Source organism: Patagioenas fasciata, chromosome 12 (genome assembly GCF_037038585.1).
Source record: "Patagioenas fasciata isolate bPatFas1 chromosome 12, bPatFas1.hap1, whole genome shotgun sequence".
NCBI classification, from domain to species: Eukaryota; Metazoa; Chordata; class Aves; order Columbiformes; family Columbidae; genus Patagioenas; species Patagioenas fasciata.
Window position 1 is genome coordinate 21,752,286 of NC_092531.1, and position 18,356 is coordinate 21,770,641.

The 18,356-nt window shown below is 42.8% G+C and overlaps 1 protein-coding gene across 1 annotated transcript in view; it reads right to left on the minus strand.

The window, feature by feature from the left end:
• Nucleotides 1-2,634: 2,634 nt before the first annotated feature.
• The window catches only part of CTXND1 (cortexin domain containing 1), a 35,148-nt gene continuing 19,426 nt past the window's right edge, over nucleotides 2,635-18,356 (minus strand). The window contains exons 2-3 of the mRNA XM_071814166.1: nucleotides 10,753-10,930; nucleotides 2,635-6,048 (exon numbers count right to left, since the gene is read on the minus strand). Of these exons, the coding sequence (XP_071670267.1) occupies nucleotides 5,815-5,994 (180 nt within the window). The 5' untranslated portion in view covers nucleotides 5,995-6,048; nucleotides 10,753-10,930 and the 3' untranslated portion in view covers nucleotides 2,635-5,814. The remainder of the gene's footprint in view (nucleotides 6,049-10,752; nucleotides 10,931-18,356) is intronic.

An 18,356-nucleotide genomic window follows, 5' to 3' on the forward strand; every position in this document is an offset into this window, starting at 1 on the left:
GCTGCCCCACACCAGTCTGCTGTGAGCTGTTCCTCCTCATGTCCCCTCGTCTCCAAGAACACCTTCACCTCAATGCTTTCTCTGCTGCATGTCTATGGTTTTCGGTGAAGCTTTAATTACAGACCTGTGCTTTCTAATTTTTACTCCATTTGCTCTATATTGTCTAATTGGCAGCTGTAACAGGGCTGGGGTAGATATGGTTAATGTTTAAGGGAAATACTGCAGGAGCAGAAGTCCCTGGAGGCAGCTGAGCACCTGTTGGGTTGGCTTGTAGGATCAACACCTTTGCCAGTGAATATTAAGGAACTGGTTGGGAGCTGCAAGTGCAAGCAGGGGTTTTTGGCCCCCTCTTTGCTGTTGCTGGAGCCAGGGCAGATGTGCTTCAAGGCTGAGGACCTGGGTGGCTCTGCAGTTGTCTTTGGGGGCTGGTGGGCTGCCCAGCTCTGCTGCCTGCTTGCCCATACCAGGTACTTTGTTTGTTCTGCAGAGGCAATGCAGCTGCTGCCTGAGAAATCCAATTCATCTGAAATATAAAATAAGTTTCACAAAACTTTGCTTTTCTTACGGTTTCAGCACACTGAATGCAATTTTAATACACTTTTGATTGATTTCTGGTTTCCTTCTGGGAGCTGCCTGGCCAAGTCCCAGTACAAAACATGGAGTTTTGTAACGAAGAAGTGTATCATTCAACATATCTTAATGCCATTGTTCATTTAATTGAACCCTGAGAATAAATGCAAACAGAATCTTAGACGGTGTATTGCTTTAAAAATGTATGTATGAGCAGTGTTTTCCTCCTGGTTAGCAAGAAGGAGTAGTGGTCAAAGGGTGTCAACCATTTTTAACACAAACAGTTTTTTAAAAAAATGTAAATACAAAAGAATGTTGACTGAAAGAAAGAATTCCCATTGCAATGTTAAGATATGGTTAAAATTAGGCATTTAATATCCTTTATTTAAATCAAGTCACCTGAGATGCAAAACCATGAGACAGCCAAGACAAGTGGTTTGAAGCCTGGCAAATATGGGTTGACGAGGTCAGAGACAGAAAGGGTAAGGAAGGGGAGAAGGTGAAATTAAATTTTCCAGCTTGAGTTTAATTTTGCCATCATGAGCAGCTCAGCCAAAGCCATTGCAATAGTGCTGCTGTGCTGATGGTTGGGGTGTCTGGTGTTGGCACATGGATGTCACTCCATGCATTGCCATGTTGATCTGCAGGGGTGGCTGCTCCTTTGGGCTGTATCCTTGCCCCCCAGCAGTAATGCTCAGTCCACATGCAGGTTGTGGTGTCACTGCTGTCCTTGGGTATCTCCAGATGGAGAAGCTCAAGGCTTTGTAGGCTCAATTATCACTGAGAGCTAAGCTGCAGGTGACTGCCATTAGTCTGGCTCCATGGAAGTTTAATTTGGAGCTGTCTTCAAGTCACTGCCATAATCTCTTATGCACTCTTTTCTCTGGGGTACCTGCTGCTGAAGTGAGCCCGTTAGAAACATGAAGTCTGTCCTCACCACCCTCCCTGTGTGTGCCATGGAGATTGCTGGAGCCTGAGCACAGCATTTTCCCCATCAAAGTCCTGAGCTGACTTGACTTCTGAGCTCTGGTAACATGGACTGGGGTTACCCACTGAGACCGGTAATGACCCAACAAGCCAGGGACACCTTTGGGCAGCCCAGGCTGCAGCAGCATTGCTCATGCAGTTCCCTGGCTGGCATTAGTTCATGTTTTTTTTTTTTCAGAGAAAAACCTTGATGTTTGCAGTTCTCTAGGGTGTCTACCTGAGCTCAGGCACTGCTGGCTTCAGTTCAGGTGTACTTACATTAACCATAGTAGCTGCATAAAGACTGCAGTCTCTGCTTCTGACTAGGGCATAGTTAATGATTTATCAGTGGGGTTTTGTCTTTATGGCAAACTCAGTTTCAGGCAAAAAGGTCCTCGTGCCAGAAGACTCACTGCAGGGACAAGCACATATATAAAGTGCCCAGCTTTCAGGTAACAGAGTTTTCTTACAAGATGAAAGAATTAGCAATTTTTCTCTTCATCTTTTTCAAGAGGAGTGGTTCCCTGGGCGCTTGTTACTCAGCACATCCCATACCCTGTGGCTTCTTCAAAGAGACCCCACAGCCACTCCACACTCTTCATTTTCATTTGCTAGCGGGAGGGATTTTGGTCTCGGTATTTCTCTTGGTATGCAATTCGTTACTGATAAGGAATTGCTGAAGCACAGCATGCTGCAGCCTCCTGCTGAACTGTAGCTCTGCTCAGCTCTGTGCTCTTCCTGATTGAGGGAATAACCTGAAACAGCCCCTTAGGAGGACCCGACCTCCCAGCAGAGCCCCAGGAACCTCAGAGCTCCATCAGCTCTGTCCTGAGCTCCTGAGAGTCCATGGTGGTGTTGCTACACAGGGAGCAATTCTCTGCTGTCACCCTCCAAGGAGAGCTCTCAGGAATCTATATCTTTCTTGAAAATCATGTTCTTGTGTTGTGGGTGGCTTTTAAGAGAACCTGGCAACTAGAAGTGAACCACAAGAGACAAGAAGAAGGCTTCTCATGTTGAAGCTGTTTATTGCATTAGATAAATATATTTGCTGCAAGTTTGAATTATTTCCTCTGAGTGCAATCGCTGGTAGTATGGCATAATGATTAAAAGAAACAAACTAGCAGAGGCACTTGTTGCATGCAGCTGAAGTTACTTGCAAGCCCAGCAATGCAGCCCCTGCTAAAATGGGCCATCCATGGGCTGTGAGGGTGGCTTTGCTGCCAGGGCTTGCAGGGTTGGCATTGGGATGCTGCAGTGATGCACCTTGGGTGGGCAAGTCCCAACTCTGAATGCAAGGACGATAAAATTTCTGCTTCTGGCATGATGTTCAGTATTGCTTTTGGTTAAAGAGTGCTGACTTTGTGTGATTGTAACCAGTGGGAGAAGGCAGAAATTAGAATGCATTTACAATATCTATATAAAAATGATTGCATTGACTTTTACACAGTCATCTGAAAAGGTTTGACATGAATATGTAGATGCTTATAGAGACCCTTTTTGTCAACAGCAGGATGGACTTGACAGGCTATGCCAGAAAGTTAAGTACTTTTTCATTATAAAATAGAGCTACCCATAGGGATCTTTCCTTTAGCATCTTTAGGAAAATCCACAAGATGGTTTGTACAGTTGGACAGAGAAAAAAGTAGTGGCAAACAATCCTGCAAAGAAAAATTGTTCACTTGCTTCCCCAGCATTTGTAACCCTTTGTTCTCACACAGACTTTGCTCTTGCAAGGGTTGTGCTCTGCTCATCCTGCCGAGGACAGGCACACGACTGGCCCTGATCTCTGTGTAGTCAGGCAGGATGCTCTGAGGCTTAAACTTAAGCATGTGCATAAGTCCTTAGCTGAACGGGGCTTATCAGCGACACATAACAAAGGGTTCTGCATGCAGATAAACACTGAGTGCGGTATTGGCATTGGGAAAGTGATGACAGGCTCTGGTCTTGCTCTGCAATCAGCTGTGAATACAGCCAGGTAATCTGCAAAGTGAAAGCATCTCAAGTTTGGAAATAGGTTTATTTGGGATTTTCTTTGTTTATTCTGTAAGTAGCCCCACTAGTATCAAGGTGGGATATGAGACATGGTGATAAAAAATGGGAACAGAGCAATATCCTTTGAGCTAGGGCACCCATTTGTGTGGTACAGATACACATTACTCTCTCTTATTCATGAGTGTGTCTTTGCTCAAAGTATGGTGAACATTAACATTCACGCTTGAAAAAGTCCTGTTACTGGTGATTAGCTGGCTAGCAGGAACTGAGGCTAAATAATAGCCTGATGAGCAATCCGTAGTGGGTAATTGAAGCAGTGGAGGTCTCTTGGTAGAGAAAAGCAGGATTAAAGCCAGTCCTCAAATCTCCTGCCTCCTGAATGAGGTCTCCTACAACAGAGATTAGCGAAATTTGTGCAGTGCAAAAGATTTATGCAAAAATCTCCACATGCCTCATAGCCTGCTATTTTGGGAACTCTGTATTCACAGTGTCGAGCACCTTACATCCAGAATGTCCTCAGAAATCAGTGGAATATGTAGCAAAGCCAGGAGCTATTTGGCATGAATCAAAATGCTACAATCTTAGTGAGAGAGTAAATGGAGGTCTGGACAAGTCCTCTGCCTGGAGAGAACTTCCCTGGCTGTATACTAAGATTCAGACCTTCCCTATTAGTTTCACAGGAAGAGTTGTGAATCAATACCTTATTTCTGTATCTCTATGTAAAGCTCTCCAAGTACTTTCTGGTATTATGAGACAGAAAAAACACTGTGTGACAACTTAATATTGTTGTACCCATTTCACCAATGAGCAGACTGGGGCACATAAAGTGACTCGTGTGATCGTCAAACAAATCTGTCAGAACTGGGAATGGTAACCTTCAACGTCTATGTCCTGATTCCTTCCCAGACCTGTGGGAATGGATGGTAGGATGTTGACAAAGAGGGGAATTAGTGAAATGCCCTTCTTGCAGATTTGTGCTTTTAAGTTTTGTCTGCATGTGATGCTTGTGATTGCAGTACTTATTCCATATTGCTTCAGCAACTCCTTAAAATCCCTTAAACCAAACATGTAGTCACTAAAAAAGGCAGCTGTGAGCAAACCTTGGGGGGAATAGAGGACATGGGAATCCCTCAATCCCCACTGTTCAGATGGAAAATAATACGTTTCTGAAGATCCCATGTTCACAAAAGCTTTCTTGCAAAATGGTTATCTTCATGAACTCAGAGAAGGAAATGTACAGCTCTTCACCTTACACATTTGTGGGAAAATTCTTTTAAAGGTGCTGAATATCTCTGAGGTAGAATGCATATTATTGTATGTTACTGTAACTGTTATGCTTAGGAATCTGAGGGACAAAACTAGGAGCAATGTCTCCTTGCTTATTGTATTTCTCATTCTATTTGTCTCACCCCACCGAAGTGAACCCGAAACAAAAGATGGATGAAGTTGCATGTGGAATCACTCTTTGAAAATCACAGCAAGTTCTATATACTTGAAACCAGTGCTGTCCAAGATCTTCTCCTTGGACTTCTGGTGGTTACCAAGCTCATTGTAGATGGTCTGATGCTTCTGGCTAACCCATGGAACTGTGGCAGATGATAAAATGCCTGGTGTTTGCATGAGTAGGATAGAGTGAGGTGGTGCCACAGGGTCATCAGTAGTGCGTGACACCCTCGGGAACCACCGTCTGACAGCTTCTGTATCCTGATCATGGGAAATATGACTGTGTTGTGGTAGGAAGTGTGTATCCAAAAACAAGGGAGTCAGGAATTAATCTGCTCATATTACCCTATTTAACCAGGGTACTTTAGAGCTTCTACTTAGTGATGCTCTGGGATACGAAACTATAAAACCTGGGCCTTTTTCAAAACAGAAATATAATATCTGAGGAAAATATTTGGAGCAATCAATTTCCAGAAAGGACAAAATGTTCTTGTTGCTTTACCAAATTCTGATGGTTACCCTGATTTTGTGGGAGACAGTAAAAGGAGGGCAAAATGTGCTAGACCAAGAGTTATAATGTGAAAAGTCTGGGAAGTCTTGTGCTACTTGAGTTAATGATAACTGCTTTCGGTGAAATAAGGGTTGCTGCATAGTATTAAACTGGGCTGCCTGAATGGCTTGCTGATATCCTGATCTGTTGAGCAAGAATCACTCACACTGTGTGCTATAGAGATATTGCCATGACCCTGCATATCTGAAAATGGCTTTTTGTGTGTTTGCTTTCCCGGTGGGAAGAGGCCTCTTGGATTGCAGCATTTTGTGGCTCCGCCTAGTAAAGTCCTCTCAGTCATCTAGATGCTGCTCCTCCCATGTAGACGTAGGGATGGCACTGTAAGGGTCCATGATGACTTTTGCACAGCGAATAATCATCACAATCAAGAAGAGGCAGAGGAAGACGAAACATGCCAATGTCAGTCCCTTGTCCACATCAACGTACACAGGCTCGGGGGTTGGTACCTCCATTGCTTATGCCACTCTTCATCTGGGTTTCTCTTTACTCCTAACATCATCAACCACCTGCAAAACAAACATGGTGCCAGTGTCAGAAAAGTGATTGCTGCTCCTGATTATGGGGAAACCGGAGGGTAGAACTGGAAACAGAAAGATCTATGTGATATATTCTCGTAGGGAAATAAACCTGCTGGAAATGTCACAGCTAAGGTAACAGGGAGAGCTGTGAATAGGAGAAACCTCATCTCCACCTTAATTCAGCCCATGAATGCTTCTTTCTAAAACATTAGATAATAAAAAGAGATGCTAACAAAGAAAAGAGAAGCAGTGGTGAATGAACACAGTCCACTTGAAATATAATCTCTTAAGAGGTACAGACGCTGTTCTTGTCTCTGCATTTCCTAATCATAAAAATATTTCCTCTCCTCTGCTAGTGTGAAAGAGCAGACAAATGGCAGAGCAGACTGTTTCCATCCCAATTTTCTTCGCTGTCCAAACATTCCCTGTCTCCTGCTGGCACAAAGCAAAGTGAAAATTATGTGTACTTATTTTCCATAACATTTAATCTCTGGTACTCATAGGTTCTTCAGGCAAAAGAAGATTTTAAGAGCAATATCATTTTTAAGTGGATGTTTCATCACCCAGAGAGGTACAGGTGATTATGTGCTTAGTACAAGGATTATCTCATTTGATGCAGATGTCTGCATAGCTAAAAGTCTCTTCTGACCTCATCATCTGAATCCATAACCAAAATGGCTTCAGTAGATATTGTCTCTCTTCTGCCACTGCGAGTTTTCCTCTGGATAGTTCCTTAGCTGCTTTGTGTGATGATGTTGGAGAGGAACTGACCTGACTCATGGAATCAAGTCTCTGCCCAGGGGCAGGGGAAGCTTTTCCCAATATCCACCATTGGTCAGGGTAAGAGGTAGAAGTGTTCAGGGTTACTACTGTACAAGAGCAGGAATGTGCCTCTTTAAAACAAAGAACAACAACAAGAAGTCATTTCCATCAAATGCAATAATCAATCAGAGAATCAATCCCTGCTTTATTTGGAGAAGAGAGAGATAGGGAAAAAGAAGAACTTGAACCATAGGGAGAACCGGGTTAAACATGGGTATTAAATGGCCCAGTTGCTCCCTATAACTGCATTAATGCAGTGAGGAGATCTGAGGAGCAGTTTTTATCTACACAGCTAGGTTTGTCTGGTTACACTTCCAGTGAGCGGATGCTGCTGGCAGTGCTGGTTCAGCAGCAGTTCGCATCAGGACAGAGCATCGTGTTGAGCCAGTGAGTGGGTGTCCCAGTGACTCCTGAACTCTTATGCCCTGGGAATTTTTCTGAGAGTGAACTGAGGACCTTTTATTTTAAAAGGTTACACTTCTGCATCTCATAATTTACTCCTTTTCAAATGGTTTTCCAGTTCTGCCACCTCTTAGGTCCTACAAGGCAAGTATAAATCAGCTGCGCCCTCTAGTCTATTTTAAGCACAAGGACAGCAGATTTTTTTTAATTTCCTGAAAGCACAGAAATTACTCCAACAGCCAGTCCTGCAATAGGGAGATGAAAGAGAAGCTGATGACACAAAGTGAATGAAACAAAGCAGACAACGTGTATTTAACAGTCAGATCCTCAGGGTGGACCAGTGAGTTCGGGCCCATGAAGAAATCGCTGAGAAGTGGGGTCAGGCTTGTAATGCTCACCCAGCCTGATCAAAGGTCTTTTATTCCCAGAAGACTCTTACCATTCTATTTCACAAACCACAAGATCTTACATTACAGTTTATAACTTCATTTGGTGAAAGAGTCAAGACCATGTGAGCAAGGTTGAGTATGAAGGGTAGATAGTTGGTTTTGGGGTTTTTATTTTGTGGAGTAGAATTTTAAAAAATGCTATCAAAACTACTAAAGTAGCACAGTCCCTCCTGAAGTACTCTTGTGAACATCCAACAAAGATGGATTCGATATTTCCCTCCTGACATTCTGGCTATTGTACCATGTGGTGTTGTTTCACACTGCTGCCTCCTACAGAATATCAGAACTACCTGGTAATTTCCATCAGTACTGATCTTTGATGAAAAACTGCATTTTCAATCAAATGTACTTTCTTCTGAAGGACAAATCATTTATTCAGCAAGTGATGTGAGTTTTAAAGTAGAGCTCCATTCTTTGGAGACTTTTCTCTTCAAAATGCCATCACACAATTCCACGGGTGTTGTGGTTCAAGCGCTGCATCCTCCTGGTTGCCTCTGCCTGCAGGACTGTGGCTGGATGATGTTTCCTATGAAACACCTGAGCTGTCATGCAGCCCCTTCTCCTACTAGAAGGGAAAAACATTATGGAATGATGCGTCGGACAGAAAGCTTTACCCAGCAAGCAGAGTGAAAGAGCGTGCCATCTGAGCTGGAGTTTGCACAGGAAATTACAGTGACAGCTTGAATCTAATGGTTTCAGGTTTAAGCTGATCCATTTTCCCAAAAAGTCAGCATTTTCAGTGGGAATATAATTATTTTTTCCAAAAAGCATATTGAGGCTGAATAATTCACAGGCCTTACCTCCTTCTGCTCTTTTCATGAACGTGATAGTGTTTCTATGCTATGACTACTATCCTGCATTAAGTAATTAATGATGGAGAATATATCTCTTGGGGCTGGCCAGAAAGGCCAGACTCTCCCAGTTGCTCTCATTGCTCACAGCTTGACTGCTCACCTGAATCTGATTGTACACCAGCACTGTCAGAGAGGGAATCCTCCTCCGTGGTTCCAGCTGGTCAGAACAGCACCAACATAATGCTTATGCTCATCCGAGTTGCATGGTGGATTAGACGTCAAAACACATTTGTTCGTTTTCTGCACTGTTAGTTATTGCAATTGCCTTTCAGCCAGCTCGGCAGTGTAGAGACAGTTATTAGTGCTGAATGGGTCTTGGTGTTGGAATGGGGTTGTCTCTGAGGCAGTTGTCTCCAGGTGAATTTATTATTGTTGGAACATACCACTGTTCTAGAACAGGCATCTGGGGATCAGCAAGAGATGGTACCCAAATGTGAAAGGAGTTATTTGCATGCATTCACCAGGGCTGATTCCTCTTGAGAAAGTCCAGCTCCCGGCTTTTACCATGAATATGCTGTTTGATTATCTAAAAACCCTTTAGCACTGCTGCAGATGGGGATCTGCTTGCAGATACAGCAGTGCACAGGCAGGGAACAAGCTTGTTCCCGTATGAATATCCAACATGTCTCGTGTCTCCCCGCACAGCAATGATGTGCTTACATGAGTGAGGGTACAACAGCTGCATGTCACTCACCCCTATCTGCAAGGTACCTGTGGTCTTCCACAGCTGAAGAACTTGTTCCACTTATTTACTGATTCTTTGGCCAGTGTGTCAACCTCCCTGTTCGTTTCCTTGGAGCCCATTGGCGCAGCCAGGCTTGGGGGGAGTGTGGAAGCATCATATAGGTTGAAGCAGAGTTGGTCCATGCTGGAGGAGACCCTACCTGCACATCCTACCATCTATCTCAGCCAATGGGGATGTGCTGTGTGCCTTAGCAGAATGGTTTTGGAAATCCCAGTCTGGCTTGTGAAATCCATCGGCGATACTGAAACAAAGTCTTGCTCCGGCTCCAGACTGGTTGGATTTGCTTTGCTCTAATTTACCAGCATAGCTGATGTTGACAGCATATGGGTGCCTGGGCCAGGGGGGAAAGATTAGCAGAAACAATTATAAAGGTTCACACTTGAATGATCAAGTTTTCTCTGAGTAGCTGAATTGTACAAAAATTACTTTTTTCCAGCTTGTCAGCACCCAGCTGTAGAATTGTATTTTTTTAATTTGTTCAGATTTGTTGAAAAGGTAATTTGGTTTAAACAAAGCCAAATGATGAAAGGCAATCCCTGGTTCGGATTATTAAATTTAGCAGTCTTGAGTGTACACTTTTCTGTAAATCTCCAGGTGTTTCAATACAATCTCTCCCTCTCTAACTGCTCTGAGAATAGATGGGTGCCACAGGCAGCCTCAGGATCCTGGGGATGGATCTGAGCTGGTTTGTGATGGGCAGTGTATTTCAGTACCAAAAACGACTGTGTGTGCTGGGCAGCAGCTGTGTCTCAGCAGCTGAAGGATCAGCATCATCTGGTTTTGATGCCCTGGTCTCCCTGGGCTGTTCTTGTCCAACCATTCTTGCAGTTGGGAAAATCTGCAGCCTGACCGTGATGTGCAAAACAGTCATGGACCATGGTCTGGGGATAAAGAACTTTGGTACCTCAACAAATAATCTGTCCTGAGCATCTGGTCTTTGCTCTGAGGTTTGTTTTGTGTTTCGCAGTGCTCTTTTCACGAAAGGTTGCCACAGAAGAGAGGATATATTCATTTTTCTTATGATGAACACAAGCAGGTGGAGATACGTCAGCACCCTCTTTACTATACCAGCTCTGTTACAGACTCCATATAGTGCTTGTGCTCATCAGTGCAGCTAAACTTCATCATTCTTACCTACACAACATACTTTAAAATACGTAGATTTTTTTTCCAAACCTGACAATTTTGGCACTGTCACTTTAAATATAAAATAGTAATGCACTACATATATTGCAGAGAGCTGGTCTAAACCTTACTAGTTCCTATACTGGTTAATCATGTTTCCACTCATCTCAACCCATGCAATACATTTAAAATCGTATTTTTTTCCTTCTGTACTCTTTTTTCCCAAAACAACAGATGTGCAGGGAGGGGAGGGATGGGAAACTATGCCATTCCATATATACAAGCAGATCCCTACCTTCCAGACCTGGACAGGAAGCCTGTCACATCCCGGCATAGCAGCATTGTGGAGTCGAAATCCTGACTGTAATCATATTTTTAGATTTTTGTTAGTCAGCGTGGCTTTAATGGTGTTCAGGCTCCACTCAGGTTCACGTCCACCCAGACCTGGAAGCAGTTCTCCTCACCCCTGTGTCCTGCAAAAACAGAAGAAAATTCACCATTGCTCATCAGGCAGGATGTGGGCGTTACAGATTCATTAAGCGGGTGGGAATTGCTCCAGTGACAGCCTGAGGCAATCGAATACAGTCCTATGCAAGATGGATTTGTTAGACAATTATTATACAAAGAGCGATGTTAAAGCTCAAAGTCATCATGCCATTATTTCTCCTTAAACAAGGAAAACCCCCATTTTTTTAACACATAGTGAAAGATCAGCCAGGTCTGAAATGATGCTCCTCAGGAGTCTCTCTTTACCTAGTTTGTGTTGTGGATTGGGCTTGGTTTGTTTGTTTTTTCCTTTCTCCTTTTTTCCACAAAAAATGGCCAGAATTGAAGTGAAATATTTCAGTTGCTTAAACAAACCTATTGAATTGATCTGAACTGATACACTAGGACTTTAAAACTACTTATTATCTGGATGCTTTCCAGTCTGATTTGGGATGACTTTTTAACACTCACACACAATAATTTCAACCAGACAAACCCTTAAATCTTGCTGGATGACAAACCTATTTCCCTATTCAATTTAGAAAAAGAGCAGGAGCTGAGCTCTGCAGTGGTGGTGGGAGATGCTTGTCCAGGCTGGAGGAGAGGAGGTTGTGGTAGTTGAAGCTGTGAGTTGGTAAGAACCTGCCTGGTTGTTTTCAGGATGCCTGCAGAGATGGTTACTCCCAGGTGTGGGTACAGAAAGGAGTTTCAAGATGTAGGTTGTGAAGGCTGGAGAGAGGAACCAGCCACAGGTGACCTCAAGTCCAGGTCGGGGGATGTGGCAGGACAGGGTGTTGCTGGGGTGAGTGAATGGAGGTGAAGGTGAAGGAAGGTCAAGCGCTGCTTCGGGAATGTATTTTGTGTGTGTGTCAGATGAACTCGCCTTCAATTTGAAGTTCAAATCTATAAAAGACAAGTCTGGACACTTAATCATACTGTAATATTCTTAACAATCTAGTTTTGATTAAAAACTCACTGCCTCTGTGCACAGAGTCAAATGCTGTAGATAGATGTAGACAGATGAGCTTCTTTCTACATCCAGAGAGCAATAATATGACCGCTACCTTCATCTAAAAATTAATTGTCCTTTATGCTTACGGTTTGTTCAGAAGAAAATCAATACTGTATTTCAGTAACTCCGGCTTCCTATGAGCGTTATTTCTTCTATGTACCTGTACCACACAGGCAGGTTTAATCTTTGTTTTTAACCCGCTGTTTGGCCTATCAGTTTGGGGTTTTTTGCTTGCTTTACATATTGACTTCAATCTTTATGCTCAGCTTAGTTTATGAAAACTCATTCGTTCAATCCAGCCCCCTCAGTTATGGTCAAGAGACAAATAATCTTTCCTCAACACACTTGCCTTTAGCCAGTCATAAATTACTGGATGTCAGTATTTCCTCTGAAGAATAAAGACATCATTTATAGGTTCCCAAAAAGCCAAACCCAAATAAACACATAAATCAATCCAGAGAAAGTGCTAAAAATTGCTGTTGCAAAAATGTTTCCTTCTTACATAACCCCATGGCAAGAATAACATCAATCTCCATTGAGAAAAAGATGCGAGATACGCTTAAAATAACTGTGGGCTGCTTGTAATTTGAGAGCATCCTAAATCAAATAATCATTTCTCACTCACTTGAGGAGCATGTGGTATTACTTGTTAACAAAACGGGGTGGGAGGAGGAAAAAGGAGGTTATGCTTGGGAGAAGGTTGCTGTTTAGAGCTGTGGAGTGAACAGATGGACAGTTGGGTTCTGGAGAGAAAAGTGCCTCCAGCCTCCCAAAGTTCAACTTGCATGGATAATCTTTGATTAAACTTCACTGAAGCAAGAGCCTGAGAACATCTAGAGAACTTTTTCAGAGACTGGAAATGGTAGTTTAGAGGTAAAAAAGCAGAGCAGAATCGGTGATGGACCTTATGAGTTGCTGGCTACTGGGCAAGGGCAAGTAAGTCACGAACTTCCTGCAGTCAATACTTACTTTGATAAGGAGTCTGAAGCTGCTTCTCTTATCACTCAGTGCTATGATGCACAGCATGTGCATCCCCCTTCATCGTGGTGTGTGGCAAACACCAAGGAGTCTTAAATAAACAAATGGATTTGGCATTTAAGCCAAGGCTTGTAAGGTCTGAATAGATATGATATGAACTCAATTTAACAGAATATGTGCTGTTTAAGCTCTCTGCTGTTTAAATCCAATGGAAGAAGACAAACAAGCCTGTTGGTCCTGTCAGTTATTCTATAAATTAAGCTGTGGCTGTTAGCCAGGAGCACTGTAAGCAAATCAATGTGGAAGTTTTTCACTGCAGCAAAGCTGATAGGGAGGCAAAAAGAAAAACATAATTTTTTCCGTGGCTGCTCTGAAATGTTTTGGTTTTGTTTTGTTTGCTTTTGGTTTGGTTTCGTTTGTTTGTGGTGGGTTTTTTGTTTGGTTTTAATACAAAAACTAAAGATGGACTTCAAGGTAAAACAACAACTCCTTTTTACATTAACACCTGCCTTCTGGTGGTGGTGTCCAGTATTTTCTAACTTGCAGGATACTTCTCATCTTTTTCCCTTCCCTCTCGAAAAGCTACAAAGGCCTGGATCAGGTTGAGGTGGTGTCAAAATTTTGACATTCGAGGAAAACTATTGTGGAGGCACGCTTACCAAAACAGCTGGGTTACACCTATAGAACTGCCACAGACATTGGCATGGAGATGTTGTGTGTCCCTGTGTCATTTCTGAACTGCTTATTTAAAATGAGAAGTCAGATTCTCACTAATGAAGGAAACTCCTAGTCAAGAAAGTATTGATTTAATAAGACAGATGCAAAAGAGAAAAAAAATAGTTACAGGTAGCTTTGCTATAATAGAAGATGTAGGTTTTGTGTATGCAAGTACTCATGAAGCCATATTGATAATTAGTTAATAAGCTTTTTAAATATAAACTTTTCTCAGGTACTTGTGGGAAGAGGGATTTGATCAAATAAATATAAAGCAAAAATAAAGCTCGAAGTCCAGCGTGTGACTTGGTTCAAAACAAAATGATACAAGGTTCACACTGGGCTCCCATCAAAGACACTGGACTGGTCATGCCTGTTCCTTTTCAGAACTGGTTTAGTTCACAGAGGGCTGTAAAGCTGGAAATTTGTAGCTTGAGCTCATGCATGGAATTTATAGTGCTATTTCTCTATTTCTTTATGATTATCTAAATCAGAGGTGTGATGCTGGCTGGACTATGTTGTATCTCTATACTGAAAAAATCTTGCAAAAGAATCTTAAAGACGGACTGAATAAGCCGTGGGATATAGAGGTGTTCCTGCGTAGAAGTATGGATATGACTGCAAAGCGGGACATGACATTAGGTACTCTTCAGCATCTGTTACCAGGTCACTGGGCAAAAATGGAAATACAGGAGGAACAGCCCTAAAGCCCTGAGATGACGTTGGATAAGGGTGAGAAACCCTTAGAAAACGTTGGCAAAAACAACCCTACTTAAACAGATTTCTCTCTCTTCACTGGTATGAGGACTTGGAGGAAAAAAAAAAGTGAAACTCTGGAATGAGAAGTTGGAGGCCTCGGGTGATCTGAAATGCCTTTGGGTGAGGGCTGTTTGAGGGAGCAGCGCTTTGTGCTGTGTGAGACATCTGGAGGAGCTCACTGCTCCTCACCCTCTCAGCTGGAAAACCCGAATTGTTGCAGCAGCATGTTAGCTCGTTTTGGTTATAATTTGCTAAAAGGAAAAGTGGAAATATCATTACTAGTTTTTCCCTGTTTTCTCGAGACAATAGTTTTTCTATTACAACTATAAGAACTGGGAGAATGAAAATTGGCCGTGTTCAGTGATGCTGAGTGCCTGGAGCACCATCTGGAGTAACTGCAACCAGGCAAACAATTCAACATTACAGAAAACCTTCCCCTTTTTCAGACCCCCCTTCTTTGTGCAGTACTCATGTACAGAACTGTACAAAAGCTTCTTTATGATGAGGATCCAGTTGGCATCCAGATAAACTATATTTTCAACTGTCTCCCAGTGGGGATGGATTGCATTTTCCTTCAGAGAGAGGCCAGACAATTTTTATTACAAATGAACCAAAACCTTGAGGCAGGACATGCATTATATTTCCATGACAGCACTGGCAAGACTGAAGGATCCTGATAAGAATTTAAGGATAATTGAACTCCAGTCTCCAGCTCTGCAGGTAGATAACAAATAGAGCAGCCTCTAAATTCTGTGTATCATCGAGCAAGGCTGGGTGAAAGGATAAATGGCCCATTGCTTAGAAGAGCAAGAATCAGTCATGATCCTAAGTCCCAGCTGTTCATGGTCTCTGCCTCTTGTCCTTCACAGAACATGTGGGCTGTATCTGTACTAGTAAATCACATGTGCCCAAGACTATTTTTTTGGTATAGAGTCTAGCTGGCAAACACTGTTAAAGTTGCTTGACCTTTGTGGCAGGTCGTTAAGCTGTAATGTGGTTATATAGAGGGATGACAAAATGAACTTGTAAACTTCTGATATCTCTTAATTGCAGAATGTTTTTGAGAAGTTCCAGATGGATGGGTGTAAAATACAGTTTGGGTTTAATTAAAGACAGAGAACAGCCATCTCTGAGATCGGTAATTCACTTTCTGAATGGGCTTTGATGGTGCCCAATGGGCAGAATACTTATTTAGTGATCACCAGCACAGCCTGACACTGAAGACTGACTGAGTGGTGAAAAGCCACCCAGTGGCTCTTACCCTGGCCATCATTCCTGTTCCTGGGGTGTGCTCCCTGGATCACCTCCAGTTTTGTGGTCCTCAGGCACCCCAGCCCTGGGGGGCTGCTGCCAGCTTGGCTCTAATGCAGCATCCCTGAAACAGCTGTGATCTGTGCGAGCGAAGGCTTTGTCCAGAGCTTTGTTTGGGGTTGGGGTTTTGAGGGTGATTAATGCCTTTTCATTCCCTCCTTCCCTCTCATCCCTGTCTGTATTGATGGTATTACCAAGTACAGCCCATGGCCTGAGTTCTACCTGTGTTTGTACATGCTTGATTCTGATTATGCTTGAAGTACATGTGCAGCCATTCCATCACATCAAGAAGGGTCCATTCCTCAGCTGAAAGCTCATTGAGTATTCTGTAAAACTTGTACTCAGAGCCACTCCTTAATTAAGACTGTATTGAAGGGAGCTTTGGTTCCAGACATGTGTTACAGCCTGATGTTGTTTTCTTTGTTGCTGCAGCAGGTTATTGGAAGTGTAGTCCTTGATTAAAAAGATTGTGTGCAATTACATTCCATCTCCACATCTTCAGCTAGATCAGTAGCTTGTCAGTGGGTCACTGGGTATCAGACTGCCAGAGCCTTTGTACGTGTTCAATTTATAACAGACCGTGTTTCTGGCACAGCACCCAACACTCCTATACAGCCAATACCTTATTAATGCACCATTAGCCACAAGGAACATTTTTAAGTGAATCTAATGTACAGGGAGTGATGAGGGCTTGCCTGAACTGACTCAGCAGTTTGGAAGGTCTTTTCTCCTTTGCAAGGACCACACCAATTACTGAATGTGCTCAAATGTCCCAAGCATAAATGCTGGTTTTCTCCTTCTAGCCATCTATATTATTTTGGTTTCCAGTGGACTAGGATCACTGCAATTTGAAAGCAGTTCAGTGTGCTGAGGAATAGGTACCTTCTATTAGAGAGTTCTCTTCAGAACAATTAAAAATGTCAAAGGAATGATTAGTTGCTTTACAAGTGCCTGAGGAAGAGGGGACTGTTCAGTTTGGGAAAATGTGGCTGAGGAATAACATGAGCTGTACAAAATCACAGATCAGGTGGGTGGGGAAATGGTTTTCTCCTAATTAGAAAAAAAAAAAAATCACCAGTTTCCAAAATAGGGAAACTTGGGTGCAGTCAATGGAACTAGTAGGAAATCAGCTTGAAACAGATAAAAGTACTTCTTTATTCAGCAGGTCGTGACTTGAAGAAACTTGCTGCCACCAGGGACTGTGAAGTACCAGCAGGCTCAGAAGGGGTTGGATGGGTTATGGGCAACAGGACACTAAAGGCACTAAGCAAAGTCTTCCAGAAAACATCCCTGAGACAGCAGATGTGGATGTTGGAGGGCAGACTGGCAAGCGTGGCCAAGCCTACATGATATCCCTAATGGGCATCAATTCTCGACACTGCCAGAGACAGAGCACTGGGCTGGAGGGACCTTTGATCTGACCCAGCCAACAGGTTTCTTATTTTCTAATTTCTTTGATTGCTAAGGATTTCAGGCTGACTGCTGGAAACTCCCCATTGAAAACTAAAGAGCAAAAATTAAAGGTCTGATCCTATTTCAGATTCAATCTCTATTTCTATCTCAAAGTAATGTAGCTCTAATGCTTTTAAAACCAGGCACTGGTCTTTGCTTCTTGGTTAATTCTGTCTCTTTACATTTACACATTCAGCATGATAATGACATTCCTCAAAAGCTTTTCATGCATGAAAGGAAGCTAAGCTCCAACAGCTCAGTCCTATGAATAATAAGGTGAGATGTGTCCCTGTGGGTCTCTGCCTGTCCCCTGACGGGTAGTTGTTTGTTTATTATCACAGGCTCATTTTACATCTGTGTTCTTCGAGACTGAGTTAATTGCAAGTGCAGGCAATGGAGACCAGTTGTCTTACAGAACACTTGACTTTGGGCCAGAAACAAGTACACATCTAACAGATAGAAATTACATCCCCGAATCTGTGTGTCCTGAAAATGACAGAGTTACCTTTGAGCATCATCTCTACACACATGTAACCTGGTACAGAGCATCCAGCCAATCATCGTTAAAACAATGAGCAAGATATGAGGATGCCATTAGGATTAACGAATTTTTCCTGCCTTGTTTGGTGTACTTTTATGTTAAGATTTATCCTAGGATAGGAACTAGCTGGACTGCATTCATACCTCATTACAGAACTAGACTTTTTTAAGGTAAATTTTTATATATGTGCCAATGCAGATCTGAAATATTTTGTGTATTTTTGTTTGGTTTGTTGGGTTTTTTTGACTGTTCTTTCCTTCCCCCCGGATTGTTTGCTCTGCAAGGTCTTCTAGCTGTCCTATTGCTGTGCATTATGGTAAGGAATGACTCCAGATCTCCCACAGGTTCAATGTGCTACAGCTGAGTCTGGGAGCATCTGGAAGGACAAGACATTCAGCTCAAAACCAGCACTTGATTTTCTGTTGCTCTGCTGCAGTTCTGCCTGGTGCCGTTCCATCAACGTTGGGTTCAGAAGCTGTTCCTGCTCTTGTGCCAATAACAGTCAGGTTTCTTAAAACGGGATTTTGATTGAGAAGAGGGAGAAAGCGAAGTGGCAGAAAGAGCATTTATAATTCCATCGTGGCTCAGCATAGGTCTTTCTTTAGAAGATGAATAAGGGCAAATGGTTTTCATCAGCTTTGCAGTA